The sequence below is a fragment of the Pogona vitticeps genome, chromosome 4 (genome assembly GCF_051106095.1).
Source record: "Pogona vitticeps strain Pit_001003342236 chromosome 4, PviZW2.1, whole genome shotgun sequence".
Taxonomy (NCBI): Eukaryota; Metazoa; Chordata; class Lepidosauria; order Squamata; family Agamidae; genus Pogona; species Pogona vitticeps.
The window spans coordinates 55,420,361-55,441,181 of NC_135786.1; the positions used below are offsets into that span (position 1 = coordinate 55,420,361).

At 39.2% G+C, this 20,821-nt stretch overlaps 2 protein-coding genes across 30 annotated transcripts in view; one reads left to right on the top strand and one right to left on the bottom strand.

Annotated features, from left to right (window-relative positions):
• OARD1 (O-acyl-ADP-ribose deacylase 1) lies at positions 1 to 9,599 on the bottom strand. 21 transcript variants are annotated; one of them, XM_078392741.1, is made up of 8 exons: positions 9,190 to 9,277; positions 8,924 to 9,016; positions 8,654 to 8,729; positions 8,026 to 8,226; positions 5,735 to 5,879; positions 3,955 to 4,013; positions 2,107 to 2,219; positions 1 to 491 (listed from the first exon to the last, which is right to left on the bottom strand). In XM_078392741.1, exons 5-8 carry the CDS (start codon positions 5,868 to 5,870, stop codon positions 389 to 391), a joined length of 411 nt encoding a protein of 136 aa, XP_078248867.1. In that variant the 5' UTR covers positions 5,871 to 5,879; positions 8,026 to 8,226; positions 8,654 to 8,729; positions 8,924 to 9,016; positions 9,190 to 9,277; the 3' UTR covers positions 1 to 388. The 21 variants fall into 21 exon arrangements, with proteins under 21 accessions (XP_078248867.1, XP_078248868.1, XP_078248862.1 ...); XM_078392742.1 differs by lacking the exons at positions 8,924 to 9,016; positions 9,190 to 9,277 and adding an exon at positions 9,465 to 9,518; XM_078392736.1 differs by lacking the exons at positions 8,026 to 8,226; positions 9,190 to 9,277 and adding an exon at positions 9,465 to 9,511.
• The window catches only part of NFYA (nuclear transcription factor Y subunit alpha), a 19,359-nt gene continuing 8,108 nt past the window's right edge, over positions 9,571 to 20,821 (top strand). For 2 of the 9 annotated variants that reach the window (XM_020795609.3, XM_020795644.3), the window contains exons 1-4: positions 9,571 to 9,704; positions 17,322 to 17,434; positions 18,389 to 18,475; positions 20,291 to 20,437. In XM_020795609.3, coding sequence (XP_020651268.2) covers positions 17,360 to 17,434; positions 18,389 to 18,475; positions 20,291 to 20,437 — 309 coding nt within the window. In that variant the 5' untranslated portion in view covers positions 9,571 to 9,704; positions 17,322 to 17,359. Of the gene's footprint in view, positions 9,705 to 9,796; positions 11,286 to 17,321; positions 17,435 to 18,388; positions 18,476 to 20,290; positions 20,438 to 20,821 lie in introns of those variants that run through there. The other 7 variants (XM_020795627.3, XM_078392727.1, XM_020795647.3 and 4 more) reach the window with 5 other exon arrangements.

A 20,821-nucleotide genomic window follows, 5' to 3' on the forward strand; every position in this document is an offset into this window, starting at 1 on the left:
TTTAGAAAATGCATTTTATTTACATAAAAATAAAAAGGAAAATGCCATTTCTTTTAACTGTCCACATATATATCTTCACTAGTTGAGCAACGGAACACCATAATTTTGACATTTAATTGGAAAAACAAGATCATACAGAACATCCAGCTATAACCAACAGCAATGCAAATATTTGTTTATCAATCTAACTGATTCAATCAAATGAAGGACAGACATGTTAGCTCGACAGAATAGTCCTAAAGATGTAAGCCATAATTTTCTGCAAATAGTCTATGACTGCACACAGTGAGAACTGTCTGGAAGATGAAAGGAAAATTCAATTGTGTATTCCACTGTCAAAACAATTACAGGTATACAATGTAATGAACAGGAAAATAAAACCTAAGAATTAAAGTGTATAAACTGTAATGTAAACATCTGTATCTTCAAATACTTCTTCAAGCATTGTTGAAACTTTATTCCAATCCAGGCGGTCAAGCCCACACCCAATCCTGGAAAATAAAGAATGCAAGTATTTTGAGAATTTTCCAGTTCAATTTATAGAATGTACAAAGGCAATACCAAAGTACGGGTAAATGTAAACTATAAATATAAACTGTAACAGTGTAGACTTATGTATTTGACAAAAATATAAAATGACAACAAGCTCCTCACCCACAATTATTAATTCACACTAAAAGAATACCCTAGGACTTTGTATACCATTTTTATTACTTTGAAGTTTATTCTACTGATGGGACTTGCTTCCAAGTATACACAATTAAGATTACTAAAGTTTTTGACAGGAAACCAAAGGTACATCACCATGAAAGGAATATAGTAGGTCTGTCTGCAATTAACCAGTGCCCATCATTTCTAAGATGCATGTCTGAGGTCTCTGCATGATCTGAGCATCATGAATGAAATTTTGCACTAATTCCTTTCTCTTCTCACAGGGTTCGATTTCCTCCCTTGTTTCCTAGTTCACAGCAACTTTACTTTGTCAAAATAGCCAAATACAGCAAATTATTATTACTGGAAAGAACTAGCCTGCCTCTAAATCATAAAGATGAATTACATGGTTTGGAGCAACAACAGTTCTTCTGGTTTAAATGCCATCCTATATGGTAGTTGCTACAGATTAGGAAGTGGAGGAAAGAACTGGTTCACAAAGGGAAGTGAGAGCACTAAGACCATTCAGTGATGGCTTATTCATGATTTGGTTGATATTATGTCTGAATGGCCTATCATTAATTTACATGTAATACAAAAAACAAGAAATAATACTACAAAACATGTATTCATTTGCTATAATTGGTTATGGAATTTAGATGTTTCAATCAGCTGCCTCTTACACAGAACTAAGTTATCCTCCAGAAATAAAAAGACAAAGCTGGACTCGGTCTCTTGCCTTTGAACCATGTTATGACAAGCCACAACATGCCATATTGAAAGCTGGCTTGTTGTCATATGCAAATCTGTTTCTGCTAACAAGCCATGGTTTGTTGACCATGGCAAATAACAATTAGAACCAATTATTTGTTGAAAATTTACGAACTCCAGCTTCTTTAAGCTATAGCTTGCTGTGACCTCTGATTTCACAACAGTTTGTTCCTGACTTGTTCCCCCACTGCTGATTCTGAAACAGGAACAGAGAAGCAGGTGAACTGAAACAAATCAGAAATAAGGAAGAAAGGCATAGTTTGTTTGCACCCTGCTTGCATGTTGTGCCTTAAGCATCAACACAATACAGTTAATGTAAACAACTACTCACCATGACATGCAAATATACCCAGCAACTGTGGAACTTTGTTCTTTTAAGTAGAAATTTCAGATCCCCAGAAAAAAATTAAGTAAAATAGTTATTGTGGGTTTTTCAGGCTCTTTGGCCGTGTTCTGAAGGTTGTTCTTCCTAACGTTTCGCCAATCTCTGTGGCCGGCATCTTCAGAGGACAGCACTGTCCTCTGAGCCCGAAAAACCCACAACAACCATTAGATCCCGGCCGTGAAAGTCTTCGCAAATACATTAAGTAAAAGTGTGTTTGAAGATCTCTAGTTAATAACATACCACTGCATATGTCTGCATGAAAAATTTTACATCCATTTTCCAACATAACTTTTGCTTACTTAGGCATAGAAATGCGAGTTACAGCATTCTTCAAAGAATGAATTTTCATAGCTTCTAAACTCTTCCGTAAATTGTCATATGTAGGTTTATAAAAGTATTTGCTCTTTGTAATCTGAAAGCGAGTAAAAGTTAAATGCAGATTAGCCATACTTTATTAAACACCTTTACAGTTCATAGTAAACATCTAAAAAGTCAAACTGAATTTACCCTAGTAAAAATGTTAAGGACTGCAGTTAGAGCAGGTCCCACAGAACATCTGAGTAAACATGATCATGTAAAGAATCTCTATACTAGATTCAGTATGTTTCACTTAGCCAGTACTTTATTCTACTTAAAGGCAGTTCATACAAACACACTATTTTATAATTTAGTTATCCGGAATCATTAATATGCTATCAAGTTGATTCCAACTTTTGGTGACTCCCCAAGGATCTTCTAAATATGAAGTACTGTACAGTATGTACTTGGAAGTGGTTTAGCAGTCTGTCCCCCTGGTGGTGCTTTGGGACTATGCAGCTTGCCAAAGCTAGAGTGGTGGGGCACATAACACACACTGGATGAATTCAACTGGCCCCTCTGTCAGAAGACACATTGAAGGTTCAAACTCCCAACCCCTAGATTTGCAACCAAGCACTTTAATCTGCTGAGCTATACAGTTTTCCAAACAAATATATGGCAGTATTTGCTATGATTAAAAAATTCAAGTTGAAATCTAGAACAGCAGAGTTGCAAATCAGACCAATGTTCACAGCACAAACAGCAGTATAATAAATACCATAAAAACGTTAAACATAGTATTTACAACTTGACAAAATACCATTTCAAACTAATTATTTGGATCTGTGAATCATCATCATTTTTGAGAATATATAAAGATACAAAGTGTTTTTAGTTCTAAAACCGTAGGCATAACTATTTCTATCAAGATGCACTTTATATCTGTTCTGGAAGAACTCATCACACAGACTAAGACAACTGTATTTCAGATTACAAATACAACTCAGAGAAGGAAGCAAATGTTCTACCGCATAAGTGTTTAGGAAATTATGACTCAAAAACTCAGATATGATTCTGCTAGATGTGTGCCAATGGGACTTCCTGTCCTGTACATATGGAATATATATGGAATACCAAAATGGGGTGTACCTCTATGTATAATGACAATAAAATGCAGTAAGAAACATGACATTTTATTCTTCATCAGTCTTCTACAATTCATCATTCATCTTAAGAAAGGCATGTCAAGAAAATGTACATTCAAATCATAAACATATTTTTATTTAGAAGAATTCCATTAACTTTCATTAAGTTTTTCTTCATGGTGATTAGCTTGAATTTGAAATGCAAATCTCAGATTACCACATCCTTGAGGCACTGAATATTTTCTAGTAAGACTTAAAGCACATCCACTAGTTGTAATAATAATACTTGATTGTACACAGTACTTGAGATTTGCTAGCTAGTACAGAACAATATCCATGTAGTGGATAGAGCAATAGGCTAGGACTTTGTTGGCCTGGGTTTGAATCCCTGCTCCCCCACGGAAACTCATTGGAGGAGTGAAACTGGTAAAACCACTCCTTAAATATCTTACCTTGAAATCCCTATTAGGGTTGCTACAAGTTGGTTACAATCTGACAGCACATAAAAGCAAATATAGCACCAATGTTGTTACACGAAAGATCTACGTAAGTAGGAACTGTTATTGCAGTAAGATTAGTTTATGAAGATGAGGCAAGTCTGATTCACAAAATACACATGAAAATGCAAAAATGTAATTTTGCATGCATTCCCTGCTAGAAACAGTCTATATTTCTTAACTTGTACCACATACTGTATCCCCTTACCAGATAGTACACATATCGATCATCCCTCTTCAAAATAGCCACATCTCCAGTCTTCTTTTCTAAGATAGTAGGAAAATAATTGTTAAACTCATGCATTGCTGATGCTCTAAAACACTGTAGAAATGAACATTTTCCAGAACCTTCCAAATTATTTTATAAAACTGTTGCAGCAAAAAACTGTTCTTTTCAGGCAATCAGGTGCAACTCTATACAAGTATGCATAGACAAGTAATAATCTACCCAACCAGCTTGCAGAAAATCTAAAAATGATGTAGTTGGGGAAAACATGAAATGTTTGTGTGCATGGTTTAGATTCGTGCAGCGATATACAAATCAGTAGCTTCAAAGCTAGAAATGCCAACCACACCAATGCTCATACGATTCATTCTAAAAACTGGATCATAATCCAAATTTGAATAAGGCAGTGTTCTCTACGTTAGCATATACTGTAGACCAGATTATTACTGAATGAGTTGACATCAAGAAAATATACCAAAATGCTAATATACCAACTCAAAATATACAAAAATACACAACATGTATTTCACAAAACACACACATTCAAATATCAAACCTGAAACTCGTGGCATACTGATGGATTTATGCGCTGTCAGTACAGTCCTTTGAAGTTAAGGACAGAGGAAGGTTAGTATTGTGTGGTTCCTGCACCTCTTGCTAAATATACCATTTCTGGATGACTGAAGCCCTGCAACTGTTTTTGACCCTCATGTTCAGGCTGTTTTAGTGATTTGTAATCCAGATAAGGAACATGTAAAGGCAGAAAGAAGGCAAATATTTCAATATGCAGATGTATATGTAGCATGTTCTGTGTATGCAACTTTAGTTGCTCAAAAAGAAGCAGGGGCTGCTATTGGGCAGAGGACAACAACTATATGCCTATCTTATAAAGACAACAGCTCATACACTCACATGATGTCAGCTGGGTCACAAGCTCACTAGCACTCCAAATCATTTGAAGGCCAACAAATACTGGAACCTGGAGTAGTCTTCCACTGACATAATTCACTGATTAAGCGTAAGTAAATTTGAAACTATCCACCAATATGCATACAGTATAAAAGTCAATAGAAATCCTCATATACACATAAATACATTTGCCTATAAGATCTGAAACTTGGCCTTTATTGCCAGAATAATCAGTAATATTTCTGATTTCAAAAGTTCAATATGAGGGTTGCGAATAGTATTTTATACTCCTTAAGGATGACACAATCCTCAATGGGAGACAATTCTGACACCAAGATTACGGAAATAATTTGATTTTAGTAAACACATATTTCACTATATTTAATCCAATTTTTGTTGTTGTTTAGTTGTTAACTTGTTTCTGGCTCTTCATGACCCCACGGACCAGAGCATACCAGGCCCTCCTGTCTTCCACTACCTCCTGGAATTGGGTCAAATTTTTGTTGGAAACTTCAACGACACTGTCCAACCATTTTGTCTTCTGTTGGCCCTTTCTCCTCTTGCCTTCACACTTTCCCAACAGCAGGGTCTTTTCCAGGGAGTCTTCTCATGAGATGGCCAAAGTATTGGAGCTTCAGCTTCAGGATCTGTCCTTCCGATGACCACTTAGGGTTGATTTCCTTCAGAACGGATAGGTTTGTTCTCCTTGCAGTCCAGGGGACTCTCAAGAGCCTCCTCCAGCACAATTCAAAAGCAATGTAATCCAATACCGTTAGGTAATTTGACAATGATACATAAATTTGAATGTTACTTTTTACTTTATAAATTGCTCTAGCTTGCCAGTGCCACTTACGTTGGTTTAAGAGCTCCTGAACACCACCAAACTTCTTCTTAAAAACTGCAGCTATGCCAGCACTCATGTGACAGTCCTCACTGATACAGTGAGCCAAGGAATCTGTTCCAGGACAAGTAAAAAGATCTCCCTGCATGTACTTAATCTGATTTAAAAACAAAAAAGGTAAGGAATGAGGCAAAAAGCAGTTGAGTTACAACACGCTTTAAAACACCAACAGCTTCAATTAAAAGGGGATTCTGAATAAAATGAACACATTCATTCAGAAACAAGACCCAATGGATAGACTAGGACAACAGGGATGGCCAACATCATACAGTGAATTAAAATTAGAGTAGGCCCATTTAGATAAATGGAACTTACATAGGGGGTTTACTCACTAAATCCCTATTGATTCCATGGGGTTACTCCTTTGCAATTTACTAAGCTAAGCAACAGGATTTGGTCACTGAATCTATGTGCCTTAGGTCTAGACATCTTGCCCACCTTGCCATTTTGTCCATAAGTTGGAACTTATAACAACCCTAACAGGGCTTTCAAGGTGAGATATTTAGGTGAGGGTTTACTTGTTCCAACCACCACTCCATGGCTGAAGGAGGATTCAAGCCCAGGGCTACTGAGTTCTAGTTCACTATCGACTATATTGGGTACAATTTGAAAATACAGGTATCAAAGTCACACCAAAAAAATAAAATAAAATAGAGAAGTATATACAAGTGCCTGACCTCATTTGAAAGACAATTCCACAGGAGGGGAATTAATTCACTAAATGTCCTTCTCATAGAGAAAACAAAGAGCTCTCAGATTATGTGAAAACAACTGGAGAGCCTTCCTAGAAGATCTCAATTAGGCAGAATAAGAGGGAATTGTGTGGCTATGTATCCAATCCTAAATTATCTGTGTCCTTCCACAATTACTTTGTTAACATTTTTAGAATAAGGAGATTGCTATAGTTAACACTTTTTAGTCCAGTATGTGCATATTGCCTTCAAGGAAATACAGTGGTGCCTCGCTTAACGTTTGCTTCGTTTAACGTTTTTTTCGCTTAACGTTTATTTTTTCAGAGGCAGATTGTGCTTCGTATAACGTTTTTCCCTATGGGCGATTTTTGCATAGCGTTTTTGGGACCATGCTTCGCTTAACGTTTTTGGTTTTAGGTCCCCTGCTTCGCTTAACGTTTTTTTGTTTTCAATTTAAAAAGTGTCTTAGAAGGGTCCAAAACGGTTCTAAATGCTTGGATTCGTTAGAGGACCCCTTAAGTCATGTGCAAACCTGATTTGGCTTTGATCTGACGTTTCGTTAATTTTTTGTGAATTTTTGTTTTTTGGCCCATAGGAACCAATGGACCTGTCAAAATCTGACAGCTCCATGCTTTCCTATGGGGGAGAAAACAATTTACAAAAAATTAACGAAAGTTCAGATCAAAGCCAAATCAGGTTTGCATACAACTTAGGGGGTCCTCTAACGAACCCAAGAATTTAGAACAGTTGCTGAGTCTTCATTAATTTTTTGTGAATTTTTTCTTCCCCCATAGGAATTAATGGAGCTGTCAGATTTTGACAGCTGTCAAAAGTTGGGGGAAAAAAATTCACCATTAATTAACGAAAAGTCAGATCAAAGCCAAATTAACTTTTGCATCCGTTTTAGAGGGTGCAGAAGCTAATCCAAGCATTTAAAACCATTTTTGACCCTTTTATGACACACTTAATTTTGCAAAAATTGACTTCACAAAGCCATTGAAACGTATTGAGTCAGCTACAATACATTCCAATGGAGGATACATTGTATCGTTTAACGATGTTTCCTATGGGTTTTTTCGCTTAAGGACGGCAATCCGTGCTTATTGGAACGGATTAACCGGTTTCCAATGCATCTCTATGGGAAATGGTGTTTCGCATAAAGTTTTTTCGCATAAGGTTTTTTTTTTGGAACCAATTAAAAACGTTATGCGAGGCACCACTGTACATTATTCAATAAAGAAAAACCTTCTGAAGGCCAATATAGGATTGACTTTCAGGGGGTTTGTACACATTATGGCAGAATATTAGTTATGCTAGATTTTCTCAGCAATTCAGGGAAACTGCCAATTGATAAATGAACAATTTTTAAAGTATACAACAAGGTGTCATTTATAGAACTCCATTAGCAGCTTTAGAAGCCAGGGCTTCATGGCTCTTTTAACTGTACCAGAGTAAGGGAAAGAAGCTGAACTTGAGAACTGAGAAGACAGCTTCTACTGTTTTTCAGCAAAGCTACATTAAGCTTTTAACAAACAGAGCCAGTTTACATACTTTTACAAAAACAAAAGGCAGGATTCTCTGGAAAAGACAATAATGCTGGAAAAGGCAGAAGACAGCAGAAGAAGAGGAAGACCAAATTCAAGATGAACTGACTCCCTAGCGAAAGTCATAAGCTTGAGTTTACAAGAGCTGAGGAGGGCAGTTGAGGGCAGGATATCACTCATTCATAGGGTCGCCATAGGTCCTAAGCGACTTGACAGCACATAACAAGAAACAAAAACAAAAGAAGTTGAGCATTGATAACCAGTAAAACTTGTTTTGCGCTACTACAACTCTGAATATCCCTCAGCCAGTAATGGCCAGTGGCCACCCAAGCTGAGGTACTCTGGGACCTGACTGAAAAGATAAAAGAACCCTATCCCCACCCCGCTCATTACTATACATACTGTACTGTATGGTGTACCAAACCCAAAGAATTCACATAAAGACCCAGCAGGCTTTTATTCACATACTCTTAAGAATAAAACTCATAATCTCTCTCACAGAAAACAAATATCCTAAATTATATATCTCCGTGCGTCATAACTGCACGATCGCTAGAAAAAAATATCCTGGCTTTTGCAGCGACACCAGTCCCCAACTCCAGGACAATTTAGTTGTAACGAAGTCCACTACGCACCCTTTCTTCTTTTGCAGTCTGGGTGCTGGCCATGATAGCCTGGGAGGCCTTTTCGGGATTTCTTCAGATGCAAGGACTAGAAAAGAATGGGACATTTCCATATTGGAAAAATCGTTCAAATCTGAATAAAAACGGAAAAACAAAAGGGGAGGGGAAAACTGAAAACTCAGTAAATATCGGGGAGCGGCTGGCAATACCGTGCGCGTTTTGAGAAACGGGTGAAACTTAAGTCTTTTAATTTAGGGATCTATTTATTGAAAATATTTTTACCCTGCCTTTCTCCTTAAAATGACCCCAGGCGGGTCTATTCTTCTTCACGATATTGCATGCCGGCACCCAAGGGTTTGAGCACAATGCATGTGCCTATAACGTCCGGGGATAAAGTTAAACAATACATTATTAAAAGGGCGCCACCTAACTCTGCTTCCAAAAGCAACTCTTTCAGACATCTTCACAACACAACATCGGCTCCCAGCCACCCCCTCCCTCGCAAGAGCCGTCTGTGAGAAAACCAGGGAAGTAACAACACTGCCCACAACGCCAAGAGCGAGACCTTCCTTCTGCTAACTGCCTTCTAAGCCTGTTTTGAAAATCGTGTTTAATTCCCCCCAAAAGAAAAACACAAAATGGCTGCTACCAACTGTAGGCCTTTCTAGGCAGAAAGCTCTATGGCATCGCCACAGGCATTCACGGTATAAAGGGGGGGCACAAATTACTATCGAAAAAAAGTACCAAAAAAACACCCCTGTTGTGCACATGCGTACACCAAATTTCTGAAGTACAAGGACTGAAAAAGAATAAAAACACTGACTCGATCAGACGACGGAACTAACGGCGCTGGCGCATGCGCACAGACTGTTAAACAGGCGCAAGCTTCGGAGGGAGGAGCTCTCCGGCGGCGCCTGCGCAGGGGCACTCTCGTCTTCTCTTTGTTGGGCTTCGGGGGTTGGGCGCCATTTTGCGCGGCGGCAGAGTGGAGGCGCTGATTGGGTTTCGGGGACCGGTGGCGGAGCCAATCAGAGCGGGACCCGAACCGGGGGAGCAAGCCACGGTGAGTGCGAGCAGCCAATATGGAGCCCCCGAGCGCCGGCCCAAGAGCCGGGATTGGCGGGGCCGAGTGGCCAGTCAGAAGGCCGCGCGCGGGCTAGGGCTGGGCGAGCGCTGGGGCAGCGAGTGGCTGGGGCCCGTTGGAGCTCCGGATCCTATGTCGAGGCGGGGATGGGTGGCTAATGCGGCCGGGGGTAGTCGGGAAGGTCCCCGTCATGGAGCAGTCCCGAGTAGGGTTAGTTAGGGCCGTTCCTTGCTCGGCACGGTGACCCTTAGGCCGCCAGGGAAGCCTCTGGGACTTACCCCTGTGTAGACTTGACCAAGAGGTAGAGAACGTGCCGACTATAGGTAGGGAAGCCCACGGGCCGCTCCCTGTAAGAAAGTTGCCTCATGGGGTTGCATTCCTGGAGAGAACTAGTGGCCTCCCTCATAACCCAGTAGTACTAAGCTGTGCCCAAAATGGGGCCCTTCACGTGGCTATTGCTGTCCAGCTAGGTCAGGGTTTTTTATTTCCTTCCAGACTTTATTCAGGACAATTTGAGACCGTACACTCTAATTGAATACCACAGGGGTCAGCATTCAGTGTGAACCTGCCTGTTTCTTTCTTAAATTCCAGCCTGCGGGAGACGGGTACTCTAAAATAAGAAACTGTGTAATAAAGGCTTTTTATGAGCATTCCCATCTTCTTAACTACAAAGGCAACCCCCGTTTTACTCATCCTGTTAGTAGTTGGTATATTTTCATATGCTTGAATCATTAGAAATTGGTCTCACAGGAATATTGCTGTCTGTTATTGAGAATATTGTAGATCTGTGTAAGAGGAGATCCCTATTGAGGGAGCATAATATGTTAAAGAATTAGCAAATACAATATGCATCTATACTATGACTCAACCCGAGAAAAATCCCTTTATAAAAGGAAATTGATTTTTCTCTTGCACTTGAATTTAAACATGGTATAGCTGTCAATTTTGTAGTGTGTCTTCATCCCCTTCCCACAGCAAAAGCAAGGTTTGCCCATTAGGCTTGTCTTTAATGCTCTTGAACACATGGATTAAATACCATGTGCCATTGTTCACATTTGCCTGAACTGCAAGAGCGAATAAGAATAATGTCTGATTTATACTTGGTGGAGGTGATATAAATCTCTGCTTAAAAGGTTGGTTTTAAATATGAACAGGCAAGCAGATCCTTGAAGAGGTAAAGATGGATGAACCATGTTACCCAAAGCTCTACCAAGAAGAAAGCCTCTTTTGTTTCCCTTATTTTTAAAGTTCCACACCACTCCCCAAGTTACAATGGGAGAGGAATAGTATATGTTTCCAGGACAGTTGTGCATTGTTTCCAATTCCAGAGGTGGGAACAGGAGCAGGGCTATGGGTCCTGGGCATTCCTACAGTCTCCTATGGCTCACAGACTGCCACCGTTCTAGCATCAGAGAAGTCAAGATCATAAAGTGTCAATTATTACTAGAAAAGGATTTGGAGGTCAGAGGTCTCTCCAGTATTGGAGAAGAGGGTCAGAACATTTTACGGCCTTTGGAATGTCCTTTAGGATTGTGGGTATGGCCTCAGTAATAATATAGGGTAGGTATTTATTAGTAAAACAAGAAGTTTTGTGTCATTTAAAGACTAATAAATGCATCATTATTGTTGTGCTGATTATTGAAATAATGTCATGGAGAATGGAAAAAGAACTTTTGGTTACCTGTGAGGTATAATGTGAGGTTGGAAAAGGCTACATATTCTCTGTAATAAATAATAATTGCATGCCGTCGAGTCAGTTCTTATTTATTTTATTGAATTTCTATCCAACCCATCTAGACCAAAGGGCTACTCTGGGCAGCATTACAAATTTAAAAACAGTTTCTGACTTATGGCAACCCTTTTCAGGATTTTCTATATAGAGAATACTCAGAAGTGGTTTACCACTCCCTTCTTCTGGGGGTGCCCTGAGACTGCAGCTTGCCCAAGGCCATGGAGACGGCTGTTCTCCCAGGAGGCACAATGGGAATTAACTGTCAACCTCTTTCTCCACAGCTATTCAGCCTCTGTGAAGTCTTCAATAACACGCACAGCTGTGATATACGTGTCACATGTCTGAAGACAAAACCTTTTTTAAACATGAGTTTGTGAACATTTTAAAGATGCAAATATCTTTAAATTGTAAGCATAATAATTTTGCTGGTATAATAATTGAATATCCTGAATATGGAGATAGTTAAAAATCATGAAAGTGTTGTCTTTGTTCTAAGCACTCATGTAGATAGTACAAATGTGATAAACTTACATTTGTGTAAAAAACAACAACAACATTGGAATTATTCCTTGGCTGTTGAGAAACTGATTTTAATGAGCTACAATTAATGTTGTACAAACTAATATTAGGTTAAGAATCATCTGTGCACACAATGGTAATTGCACAGGCAGTTGGCATCATTTGGATGGTGCTGGTTGCATGAACATTTGCACACCAGACACCCAATCAAAGACTTGCAAAATTGCATTTTGGTAGTATAAGGGGCCTCATAAGTTGTTTTTTTGAATGTTCTTTTGTGGTCTGCAGTTACTTCATTAGATAGAAGAGGACAAAAGTCCACTAAAGTTGCAACAAATAAAAGTTGTTAAATTTTAAGGTGTTACAAGGCTTTTTTGTGGTTTTGCTGCAACAGATTAACAGTTAGGTAAAGGTTCCCCTTGACATTTAGTCCAGTTGTGTCCGACTCTAGGGTGCGGTGCTCATCCCTGTCTCCAAGCTGTAGAGCCAGTGTTTGTCCGTAGACAGTTTCTGTGGTCACATGGCCAGCACAACTAGACACAGAGTGTCGTTACCTTCCCACTGTGGTGGTACCTATTTATCTGCTTGCATTTACATCTACTAGCATTTTGAACTGCTAGGTTGGCAGGAGCTGGGACAAGCGACGGGACCTCACTCCGTCATGTGGATTCAGTCTTATGACTGCTGGTCTTCTGACCTTGCAGCACAGAGGTTTCTGCGGTTTAACCCACAGCGACACAGTGTCCCACAGATAAACAGTTATCTTCCCTCAAATGCATATGAATAGTGTTATTCTGTATAAGCATATCAAAACAAAAAATGATTGAGATGTTGTAGCACTTTTAAAGAGTATTATACATTAATGTGAGCTTTTGTGGATCATCAAAAGTGGACTTGATCCACAAAAGCTCACATTGAAATATGTGGCTAGTTTTCAATGTGCTGCAAGGTTCTTTACTCTTTTTGTTTTGTTTTTTTCTCTGATCTGAATAGGATTTGTTCTTGTAATGTACAGTGAAGGTCCCACCGATGTATGGTGACCCTGTGAATGAGCAATTTCAAAAATGTCCTGTCCCCAGCTCTCCTGAGCTCCTGCAGAGTCAAGGTTATGGCTTCCCTTAAGGAATCAATCCATCTCATATTTGGCCTTTTTTCCTGCTTCCTTCAACCTTTCTCAGCATGGTTTTTCAAAAGAAACTTGCCTTCCTGTGATGTGCCTAAAGTAGGACAGCCTCAGTTTCATCATCATTTTTTGCCTCCAGAGATAGATAGATAGTTCAGGCTTGTTCATCTTTCCAGCAGTCCAGCCCTCCTCCTAACACCATATTTCAAATGAATCTTTTTTTTCTAGTAATCTTTTTTACTGTCCAGTTTTCACACCAGTACATGGTGATTGGAAACACAAGATTGTGGATGATCTTGATCTCCAGTGACACATCCTTACACTTGATGATCTTTTCTAATTCCTTCATTGTTGTCCTTCTGAGTCTCGGTCATCTTCTGATTGCTTGGCTGTAGTCTCCATTTGGGTTGATGACTGAGCCAAGATATACTAAATCTTTAACAATTTCAATTTCTTCATTTTCAGCATTTGTTCATTCATTCATTCATTCATTAACTATTCAGCTTTTTTACATCCCAACTGGCTACCAAGGCAACTCTGGGCAGTTCACATTAAGTGTAATGATTACATAAAAAGCAACATCAAAATAACTAAAACTAATTTTCAAAGGCAAGATGGTGGGACAGATTATATAGGCACTGAGAAGCCTCTGCGCTATGATGGTGTGATCTCCGGGGAAGGCTGTCCAAAGAGCCATGTTTTCAAAAATCATTTAAAATTCCCAGTGAAGGGCCAGGTGAATTTCAGGTAAGATATCACATTTTTCTGTGTATGAAATGACACTTTTTCCTAAAATAATTAGAGGAAAATTGAGGGTCGTTTTATACACGGAAGGAGGCAGAGGCAAAGGAGCACTTGCACGTGCGCTTGGGTGCCTCATCCAGGGCTCATAGCTTGTCCCCTCCGGTGGTGGAGGCAGCAGCAGGAGGCGGAGGCAAAGGAGCATTCACACGTTCTTGGGCACCTCTTGCTGCTCCCTTTCCTATCCACCCAATCACCTCGGGGTTCACCTCCAGCTCAGTCCTCCTTGTCCTATCTGGAGGCGGAGGCAGCAGGAGGCGGAGACAAAGCAGTTGCACTGGAGCAGAAGAGACAGTCTAAGAAGCTTCAAAAACCGCCAGTGTGGCTCCAAGTACATACTATTTAAGGCCTCAGAATGCCATCCCAACTTTCCCTCTAATTTTCAGCCCCCTGAAAGTAAGTAAAAGGGATTCACATATGCCACATTGTATCCCCATTGAGAAAGGGGAAAAGGCAGAATATTTTTTTGCCCTTTTTGGGCGTCTGTGATTGCTCTAAAAGCAAGGTCATTTTAAATCAAATCAAATTGATTTAAATCATGATTCAAATTTTAAAAAATTATATAATTAAAATTATGGTTTAAAATAAATTGTGATTTCAGTCAATTTGATTTTTAAAAATGTTGATTTTTTTCCACCATGACTGAAAGGGATAGTTCAGTTAGCACCATCAAAACAATTATTATATATCACATGAAATAAACAGTATGTCTATGTAGAGGTTCAGATGATCTATAGGGAATAAAAATTATCCATTCAGTCATATCCAACCCTTGATTTCATGAGCCAGCTCTCTCTATGATTTCTGATCTTGTACAGCTTCTTTCAGCTGATTTATATTTTGGGCAGTATCTGCTTTGATTACATCCAGCCAATGCATTCTTTGGTGTCCTCATTGTCTTTTACCACTGACCATTCCGAGCATAACGTCTTTCTAAAATGATGTTGATCATATGACATGGCCAAAATAAATAAGTCTCAAATTTTGTTATTTTGGTTTCCAGAGCCTCCTCCAACACCATGGCTCAAAAGAATCAATTATCCTTCTGTCCGTCTTCTTCACCATCCAACTTTGACAGCCATATGTAGTTATGGAGAACACAATGGTGCAAACTAATCAGCACTTGGTTGTCAAGCTCCCATCCTTACTTTTCCATATTTGATTCATTCTCCCAATTGCTGTGCAACATGGCATGATTTGACATTTTGTTTCGTCGTTGCAATGCCCATTTTGATTGACCAGTGAACCTAAAAAGATGGATTCTTCCACACATTCAACCTCTTTTCCACCAATTAGTATTTTGAAGTTTCAATTCTTTGCAGTTGTAATGAGTTTCATCTTTTTAATACAGTGGTGCCTCGCATAACGATGTTAATTGGTTCCAGAAAAAAAAACGTTATGTGAAAACATCGTTATGTGAAGCACCATTTCCCATAGGAATGCATTGAAAACCGGTTAATCTGTTCCAATTGGAACGGATTATCCGGTTTTCTCTCTCCCCCCGCGGCTTGGATCTGACCCACGGCGGCTACCTCAGCCATGGCTGGACTCCCTAGAGTCCGGCCATGGCTGGGGTAGCCACCGCGGCTCGGATCCAAGCCCCGCTGCTCAGCTGGGGGAAAATGTCGGCAGTGGGCTGTGGCCTCGGAAGGACCCCGAAGCCACCGTCCCCTGCCGACAATTCCCTTCCGAGCTCCGGGGACAGGCTGGGGGGTGAATCAGGAAGCTTGAAGCCTCTCCGCGCTGCTTACCCAGGCCGTTCCCGGACTTCCAGAAGTCCGGGAACGGCCTGGGTAAGCAGCGCGGAGAGGCTTCAAGCTCCCCGATTCACCCCCCAGCCTGTCCCCGATGCTTGAAGCCTCCCCGCGCCACCTACCCAGCCCGTTCTCGGACACCTCCCCATAGGCAAGATCGTTGTGCGATCGCAAAAGCGATGGCAACAAAGCCATCGCTATGCGATTTTTTTGTTAAATGGGGCACTCGTTAAGCGAGGCACCACTGTATTCAAAAAGAGGCCAAACATGTCACTTTCTTCTTTGAGTTTCATGATCAGGTACTTTAGACCTTCTTGGGTTTCTGAGAGGTGAGTTGTATCGTCTGCATATCGAAGATTATTGATGTTTCTTCTACCAATTTGTACCCTAATTTTTGGTTCTTCTAACTCCAGCATTCTGATTATCACTTCAGCATGCAAGGTGAGTAAGAAAGGTCACAAGATGCAACCTTGCTGCACACCTTTCTCAATCTTAAACCAGTCAGTGTCTCCATATTGAGTTCGTACAGTGGCTTCCTGATTTTCATACAGTAATTTCACCAACTTCACCAAATGTAGTGGCATCCTAAGGTCTTCTAGGGCTCTCCATAGTTTGTGATGGTCAACATATTTGAAAGTTTTCTTATAATTGATGAAGCACATGTATATGTTTTTTTTTATGTTTATAACAGTTTTCCATTATCCATCGAACATTTGCAATGTGATCATGAGTACCACAACCCTGACGGAAACCAGCTTGGACATCTGGTAGTTCCCTTTCATTGTTTGGTGCCAGGCATTGTTGTAAAATTTTTAGTAAAATCTACTACCGGTAGCATGAGAGATGAGAGTAATTGTGCGGTAGTTAGAACAATCCTTTGAATCCCCCTCTTTTGGTAATGGAATAAACACTGATTGTTTCCAGTGTGATTGTGGCCATATGTTGGTTTCCCAAATGTTTTGACACAACACTCTTAATAGTTGATGTTGGTACTGCCATCAGTAATTCTACAGAGATGTTATCAACCTCTGGAACTTTGTTATTTGGCAGTTGTTTCACTGCCCACATGACCTCATCATCAAGTATAGCTGATTCTGGTTCTATTTCCTTCCCCTCCTTGGTTTGATGTTGCCCCTCATTGTTGGTTGCATACAGTTATGCTGCATATTCTTGCCATCTGTTCTTGACAGCTTGTTGGCTGGACAATTCTTTCCCTTACTTATCCTTGATATCTTTGCAAGCCATGAACAGTACTCGATTCTTTTTAATTTGTGCAAATGCATTCCTTGTGTATCCTTTTCTACAGTCTTCTTCTAATTGTATACAGTGCTTCTCCCAGTAAACATCTGTATATCCAAAATAAAAAAAAAAATGAGATCTTTCAATCTCTGGGTCCATTTAACCAAAAAAATGTACTTCTCAATTTAAGAAAGATCAGCCTGCATTTCTAGAATACCCTTAGCACAGATACGTTTACTATTTATGTTGCTTAGTATACAGGATTTTCAAAACGTATTTTTTAGATATACTAAATATTTCTTAATTATGTAACTCTTGAAAGAAAAGAGAGAGACTCTTAAGGTAGTGGGGTTTTTCAGCAACTATAAATTAATTCCAGTCACAATACTGTAATTGATGATGAAACTAATATCCTCTTTTCTTTTAAGGTTTCCAGTTGAAGATTGGATAATAGCATTTGAACACTATGGAGCAGTATACAGCAAATAGCAACAGCTCAACGGAACAAATAGTTGTGCAAGCTGGACAAATTCAGCAACAGGTATAGTAAATTGCTTGAGATGACAAATTCGAGCCATTGATTTATAACTTCAGTTTTAAAGCCAAGAAACTAGACAAATTCTTTATTGATTATGATTTGATTCAGAGATCCTTTCAATGCATAATTTTTTAGAAACTCAAGATATATTTTTTACATTTTAAAAACACATAATTTCTACTGATAGAATATCTTGTATTTTTACAGATTGTAATTGCCCATTCTTTTTTTCTCATTCTCTTCAGCAGTATCTAAGCCAATATGAAGTTGCATAGTAGTCATTGGGGAGAAGAAATATCTTGAAATTCCTTCATACTAAAAAAATGTTTAGCTGAATTATGCAGGCTAAGTAATGTTCCTGATTTTTTTTGCTGCAATTTTAGTAACATTTCAGCCATTTATCCTGTTGGTGTTTCAGTAATTTATTCAGAAGAGGTACTAATTATGCCTCGACATTCTTAACGGTTCTTTTTGTGAAGAAGTATAAAGGTCAAATCTTATAACATAGTAATGTAGTGGCTAAGAGCACAAACTGATGTAGGTAAGAGGTGTTAATTTATTTCCTGTTGTTTTCCTTCATCCATGTTTTCTTGTATTAGTTTATATTGCTGATCAAAGACCTAATAACATTTTGTAAACCTTGTATTTACAGCACATTCACATTTGTTCTTTAATTGTTCAGATGTTTCTATTCACTGGTATATTTTTGTTGTTTTCCTCATGTAACCCAAAAATTATGATTAAGAGATTTCAGTAGTTTCCAGATATCAACAACAGTATACTATTTTCTTTTTCTGTAACTATTTCTCAGACCAACCATTGGTGGGCTTATTACTTGCGGACCAGATAGTTCCCTTTCATAGGGCCCACTGTCCTCACAGCAGTAAAGATGTTTCTTATCTTGAGCTCTTCCTTTCCTCCTACAAACTTTCAAGCTCTTCCTATTCCTGTTCCCAGCAGCAGGGCGGTGTCACTGCTGTCCAGTTGCAGACTGAGGCTCAGGTGGCATCTGCCTCAGGCCAGCAAGTCCAGACCCTCCAGGTAGTGGTGATCTATCTGTCGTATTTGCGTGAGCACTGCATGAATCACCCCATCACCTCATGTCCGATACTGTGTTTGAGGGCTTGAAGTCGGAAGAGAAAATAGAGAGGCAGATTTAATTGTAGATGGATAACAGTCAAATTTACAATAACAAAGGAGCTGGTCTCCCAGTTAAAAATGCATGCCACAAACCCAGTTGCAGAAAGCATTCTCTTACTGCAAACATGAAGATAAATAATCAAGAAGGGTATGAGGAGAAGAAAGCTATAGACTTGTGAGCTATTCATTATGGCCTATGTTTGTTTATTTTATATTTATTTATTTACTTAATTTCTATACCACCCATCTGGCAACCCAGGCTCATCTCAGCGATTTACACAATACAATAAAACAATATAATGTAAAGCAAAAAAAAATCCTCTAACTTTGCAAGAAAATCAATACAACTATAATAAATGTTTGAAGGATAATGCGTTTCTTTCTGTTTAGGGAGGAAAAGATAAGGGTTATTTCATAATCATGCCTGAGCAGCCATCAGGATAATTTATAAATTAATTTATAAATTAAAACTTAAAAATACAAAATGTGTTGCGTGGAAATATTTCAGACCCCAATTTGCATTCTTGTGAAATGATGAATTTAAGTTGTGAACAGCATCTATTTAGATAAGTTGTGCCAGGTCATTCAAGAACATTTTACCCCACTTCACCCCCATCAAATAGTGGCTGTCATGAGGTACATTAACCTTCATCTCTTCGTATCAGGAAAAGTTTGTATGTTGGCTGTTTTTGGCTTACTTTACCTTTTTTTTCCTTGCCAAACTTTGTTTTTTTAATGAAATTGCTTGCTTGCAGTGTATTGATTTAGCTTAGATTTTTACATTGTGTTCATCTTCATCTCTTCTGTCTGTACTTCTAAGCACTTTGGAAAATATTTGATTGTTTAGTAAGTGCATTTTGACAGATTTGCAGTTAACAAAGCAAATGAGGGTTCAGAGCACATTGCTAGTGTTACTCAGTTAAATAGCTTCCTTCTTCATTCTGCTGCTTCCTGGTAGCACAGGGTCTTCCAGCAAATATTGCACTTAGTTGAGGTTTAAAGATAGTGTTCTTTCCACCTCCCAGTCAACCTATCTCAGCAAAAAGTCGTAAAAAGTTATTTTCCTTCTATTCTGCCCTGTGTCTCTGCCCTGCTTTGCATGGAAACTGATGAGCTGAAATGTACCTGGAATAAAGAACAGAATGGACTGGTTAGCTTTTTCCTTTACATCTCATCACCATTGTCATCTGAGTTCCCTGATGCAAAGATTCTAGATGCCGTCTTTCATTGCTGCTTTCCTTTTCTCAAAGTAAAGAAGAGAGGTTAAAATATTCCTTTTTGCTTTGTTTTGTGAAGCTCTCCCTTTCCTTCCTTCTTACTATCGTAGCCGAGGATAGAATTTCATTATGAAGAATGCTGAATTCCTGCTGAAAACAGTGAAATGGGCTTAGCTTGTAAAAGCTTTTGTGCAACATCTGTTAATATCAATATAGTTATTGAGCTAGTAAAATATAAAAGCAGAATGTGGATTTTGAGATATGTATATTTTGAGATATGTATGTGATCAGTGTAGTTATTAGTATTTTTTTTCTTTCTCTTAGACTTCACATTGTTAAGTTGTTACTGCAAGTTCTTGCCTGTGAGAATGCATGAAACAATGCCTTTGCTGCTCCATTTTGCCTTTCTGCACAGTGACTGAATTAGTCATTCTTGATTCCTCGTTCTGGTGACTTAACAGACATCTATTTCATTGTGGTTCTCCTACTTTTTATTCTTTAGGTCCAGGGCCAGCCTCTGATGGTCCAAGTGAGTGGAGGCCAGCTTATCACATCAACAGGCCAGCCAATTATGGTACAGGCTGTACCTGGGAGTCAAGGTCAAACCATTATGCAAGTCCCAGTTTCAGGATCACAAGGGCTTCAGCAGGTCAATATGCCAGAAATTCATGAACTGTAGATATTAATGTATAAGCCAGGAGTGACTAGCCTACTTTCCCAGGGAAGGTTGCAGGAAGGACATAACAGAGGGAGCCATCCTGTTTTTTTATCCCGATCATTGGCTATTCAGAAGTAGTATGGGATATTTGTAGGGAGGTTGTCAGCCACCACTTTGCCCTATAGGACTTTGCTCCTAGTAGAGCAAGCAGATAAAAATTGTTTTTGACTCAGCTGTGAGTTCTTTTTGTCTTACTCCTATCCCCGTGATGGGATAATATAATGCTCAATTTTCCCCCAATTCTATAATAAGGAAGGGACAAATGGTTCTCAAGAAGAAATCAAAATTATCCTACTACATTCTTACTGTGAGAAA